General features: G+C 39.9%; 1 protein-coding gene across 6 annotated transcripts in view; it reads left to right on the forward strand.

Moving 5' to 3' along the window:
• Window positions 1-5,223, forward strand: part of LOC112145972 (SH3 and cysteine-rich domain-containing protein 2) — a 54,199-nt gene that overhangs the window by 25,753 nt on the left and 23,223 nt on the right. For 2 of the 6 annotated variants that reach the window (XM_036213167.1, XM_036213170.1), the window contains exon 4: window positions 1,445-1,529. The exons of the other annotated variants lie outside the window; for them this stretch is intronic. In XM_036213167.1, coding sequence (XP_036069060.1) covers window positions 1,445-1,529 — 85 coding nt within the window. The remainder of the gene's footprint in view (window positions 1-1,444; window positions 1,530-5,223) is intronic. 6 annotated transcript variants of the gene reach the window in all.

Consider the following 5,223-nt stretch of genomic DNA (forward strand, 5'->3'; position numbering starts at 1 on the left):
ACGTGGGTTTGAACTCATAACCTTCCAGTATTAGGACAGACACTCCACCACAAGGCCACAGACACTGATATCTATATATGAACTTATGTTCCAACACATGAAAAATTACTTAAGATATTTGAAAAAAAACAAAAGCTAAATGGATTATGGGAAAAAAAGCAAAACATTAAAGAATTAAGTCAAGCAAAATGTGCCAGAAATTATGATCCCAGTCATGGAGACGTGTTCACCGATGCCTTTCATGATCTGTTGCATCCCGACTGCAAAAGCATTGTCAAATCTTCAAAACTGGTTCCAAAAATGTCATAGTTTGGAATGAAAATTTATTTTTATTGCACTTGTTTAGCAAATTTCCAATTTTCTGCTGGCAGTAATGACACAATATTTTGTATCAAGGATTCTAACCTCTTTAAACTAACATTGCTGTGAGCAAAAATTAACCAAATCACCCAATGTATCATAATTAATACTATCTATATCTTATTCTATTTCCAAAAGAGTTTCAACAAAGGGTTTAAAATATTTTAAGTCCAAAAAATGTAAATTTTCTGAATTTTATTGGACTTAAAAACTGATTAAGTAAATCAATTAGCAAAATTTAATTCACTGATCAAACAGATAAATTGAGAAAATTCTGCAAAACATGAAAACTTACAGTGATAAATTACAAAACAAAAATATTTTTTAGCCGAAAAAAGAAAAATCTGTGTTTTTATGTCTGTTTTTGTCATGTTTAGTAATTCACAGAAAAAAACTTGCGTTAATTCTAATATTTTTGTTGGTTTTAAATCTAAAATGTGCTTTAAATGTACATATAAATAAACTAATGGTGAAGTTGAAAAGCTGAATTTTGTCAAAAATGTAAAGTTTGTGATGCACAGAAAGCTAAAGTGTACAAATTATTTTTAACCAAACAGTAAATAAACATGAGAATCATTTAATTTGAAGGATGATGTTGCTGGAGTTTTAAAAACTCTCATTCTACGTTGGAATTAAGCTGTTTTTTTGTTTTCTTTTTGTCCCATTTTATGTTTGATCGTCCGCTTTTCTCTCCCCAACATGACAAATGAAGTGGCTAATTTGCATGTCAAGGCAAACTGATCCCAGCTGAAACAGTTACTGCGCTTAATTCAGTGTGAAATTGTCATCTTGCAGACTCACACTCGCGGGATGACACGTCCACGCCGGCGTGTGAGCCATGTGCACACGTGTAGGTGGCTGAGTGAACTCTTTGTTCAGCCGCAAAGACAGCAGATGCTTTTCTCTTGTTAGTGTTTCATCGTACAGCAGGTGCAGCGGTCCGGGCGAACTTGCGTGTTTCTTAATGGCCTCCCGACCTGCTCATTTCCATACGACTCCATTAAATCAGTCGGATCCATTTTCCCATAAACAGGAAGTGATGGGAGCTGAAAAAGCCATTCTGCTTTCTGCTTTCCTTCATTAGTCTGGAGCGTTCAAGCGAAACTTCAGCTCGCCCATGCTCGTCAACGACCAATTGTCTGTGGTGAAGGAAGTTCAGCCGAGCCAAGGTGAGCCGTGTGCGTACCTGCGTGTGTGTCTGAGTGTGAGCACCAGCTTGTTGTGCATCCCTGTGCTTACGTTTTGTGACGTTGCTCTCGTCTAGTGTTTTGGGTTATTTTTAGACGGTGGTGTGTAACGGATCCAGGAGGGCCTTGCTCTCCCCTGACGACTGAGGGGGCAGGAGGCAAAAAAAAACAGATAAATGGGAACAAATTGAGCATCTGTGGAGGCTGGTGGAGTCTGCAGCCTGAATGCATGTGGATAAATATTTACAAGGTCCAATGTGAGGATTTTTGTATCTTTGATCATCACCTTTTTCTAATTTCCGCAGGATGACAGAAGATTTCATTTTTCTTATCTAACACATGAGTTTTCTGCTTCTGACTTTAATGTCAAAACCACCTATTATTCTTGAAAATCAATCTTAAAAAAATTCATATTAGATTCAAAGTCCCACTCCAGTTATTTTTTTAATCAATTAAAAAAACTGTAGTTTTCTAGGAGATAACCAACCAGCAAAGCTGAGTGGGGCCCTAAACAGTTTAAAAGTAGGCAGAAAATGTGGACCTTGGATGGGTTTGTTTGCAGTTTCCGTAGTGACCCCACCTGTGTTTGCCCATTGGCTCAAGTTGGCATTCAGTAGGTATGCTCTCTATGCTCCAGCGGCCCAGTGGGCAGCGGAGCTCGCTAGCTCAATACGGGGGAGCTCGCTGAGTCGATATGGAGGAGCTTGCTAGCTCACTACAGCGGAGCTAGCCATCTCAATACGGCGGAGCTTGTTAGCTTAATACAGCAGAGCATGTTAGCTTGCTGCAGAGGCGATCGCTAGCTCGATATAGCAGAGCTTGCTAGCTCACTACAGCAGCGCTAGCTATCTCAATACAGCAGAGCTGGTTAGCCTAATACAGCAGAGCATGTTAGCTTTCTACAGAGGCACTCGTTAGCTCGATAAAGCAGAGCTCGCTAGCTCACTACAGTGGAGCTCACTAGCTCTATGGCAGAGCTCACTGGGTCGATATGGAGGAACTCGCTAGCTCACTACAGCGGAGCTTGGTAGCATGCTACAGTGGAACTAGCTAGAATGCCTTAGTGGAGCTAGCTAGTATGCTACAGTGGAGCTAGCTAGTATGCCTTAGTGGAGCTAGCTAGTATGCTACAGTGGCGCTAGCTATTATGCTACAGTGGATCTAGCTAGTATGCTACAGTGGCGCCCATTAGCTTGCTACGGTGGAGCTCACTAGCATGCTATGCTGTCCACTGGGCAGCTGGCTAGCATAGCAAGCTAACCCACTGATTGCCCACTTAAGCCAGTGTGGGCAAACACACGTGCGGCCACCACAGAAACTTTGGACAAACACGATCGTTGCCCACATTTTCTGCTCACTTTTAAACCAAATGGAGTCCACTCGGCCTTGCTTGCTGGGTAGTTTCTGCAGAGCGGCAAGAGTTTTTTAAATTTGCCTCTGCGTTGAGGATATTGAGTAAGTCCGCCCTGCTTCCCGACATCCCTCTGTTTATGCTCTCTTTGGCTAATTTACAACTCCAGGCTAACTTTAGCGGTGCAACAAAAACAGTGAACAGTTTTGGAGCCGTACAGTTTCCAGCCATGACGGAAATGAAAATGTACATGGATCTATTTGTCTGCAGGCGGACGCATCCGAATGGAGCTTTTGGCCCTCCAATTGTAGCCCCTACGTCACCCCTGCAAGCTTTTTCCAACCACATTTTTATCTGCTCCCGATTAGGAACAATTTGAATCAATAAATATCCAGAAATGCAACTTTAAGCTCAATTTTCTTGATATATGTCCACTCGTCAAGAGAAAAATACCACAAGAACGTGTTAAAAACACAATTTTCATTGAAGTTTGTCTTTTAAACACCAAAAACGTACCTAAAAATAATATCAATTTGATTTTTTTTTTAAAGCGTGAGGAGAAAATGATCAGATTTAAGGATAGAAATGCTCCAACTCCTTTTTGTTTGTTTGGCTCAAGAAGGAACCCTGTGGTTGCTAGTGCAATGCTTTATTTCACCTCACCATCATGGGGTGAACATCTCATGCTGCTGCACTTTTGTTTTATCTATTCTACTGGGAACAATTAACCCGGAGCTCCATCTTCACCCTGGGCTCATCACCATGCCGCCTGAGACTCGGCAGCCTCCTACACTGAAACACCGCTGAGGGTGCGCTGAATAACAAGTCGCAGGATGAAACAAATAACCGATGGAAGCAAAATGAGTTTTACTTTTACACACCTCACAGCTAGAAGAAAAACTGTTCGTTCAGATTACTATAAAAATCTGGATTTAATTTATTTAAAACATAGTTTTTATGGTATAAAGATATTTTTAAACAATAATTGTTTAATAGAATCTATGGAAGAGCAAAAATACACATAAATATCTCATTTTATGAGAAATTGTTCCCCTCTGTTTACCTCTTTTTCCTCGATCTCCATTTAAATCTCAGTATTTTTCCAAACTCGATGGCCTTGTGGTGGAGTGTCCACCCTGAGGCTGAAAGTTGTGAGTTCAAATCCACCACCCAAAGCTTCCCTGTTAGTCACTTAACATGAAGAGGTTTAACACCAAAGCTCCAGTGTTTATGTTCTTAGATTTACTCTAACTAAAGCGTTTCCAGAAGTATTTTAATTATGAATATGCCTTTTTTAGCCAAAATAAAGTCGTTTTCTAGGACATAGTGTCTGCAGAGCAACAGAAACTACAGAGTGGCCTTCCCGTTTCCCATCATCCATCTGTTTACACGGTAGCTTAAAGCCCCTTACAGCCCCAACCTAACATTTGTGGTGTGACAAAAATGGGGATCAACATCAGAACTAGAGTTTGGAGCCAGATGCCAGCTGAAAATGGAGACGTACTTGGATCTATTTGTCTACTCTTTTACAAATAGCATTTTTTCATCTGCTCCTGATTCATGATTTGACTAAAGAAAAACTCCAACACAATTTTAATCTTAATTTTCTTAATATATGTCACCAAAAATGTTAAAGACACCATAAACAGATTTTTTTTTGTAGTGGGTCTTTAAAGGGTAACCAAACAGGGAAGTTGGAAGCTGACTCCGCCCACAGCCGAAATTTGAAAATCCAGTCAGAGGGGTGGGTGGGGCTTAGGGGCAGGACTGTTATCATTACTGGAGCTGCAGATCATGACGTGGGACTTCTGAAACTTACGTTTTGACCAATCACAAAATTCCACTGTAATACATCAATTCAACCTGTAGGGGGCAGCACACAGACGGTTTTTGACAATATTTTTCAAGAATTAAACAAGCTTATTTTAATTTATCAAAAATTTGGCAATGAAACAGCACACAGCACTTTTAAAGCCCCATTTATACAGGTCAACAGCTAAAAAAAAAGTTACCCTTTAAGGCAGAGTGGTCAAACTAAATCGCACAAGGGGCCAAAATTCAAAACACATCTTATGTTGCGGGCCGAACAGGATAAACATTTATTGAACATTCTAATTTTTTTAAACTTTAAAACCATAACCTTATAAACATAAATATGAACTAGACGTATAGCATTACCTGCGATAATGCTAGTGTGAATGCTGTTGCCTGAGGATGCTGAAATTGATAGCTAAAAAGGCTGAAGCTGATAGCCAGCTAAAACATTAGTTAAATGCCAGATTTGCCCAAAAAACGAAAACAAACAAACAAAAAAAAAAATGTTGG

The sequence above is a fragment of the Oryzias melastigma genome, linkage group LG8 (assembly GCF_002922805.2).
Source record: "Oryzias melastigma strain HK-1 linkage group LG8, ASM292280v2, whole genome shotgun sequence".
Classification (NCBI taxonomy): Eukaryota; Metazoa; Chordata; class Actinopteri; order Beloniformes; family Adrianichthyidae; genus Oryzias; species Oryzias melastigma.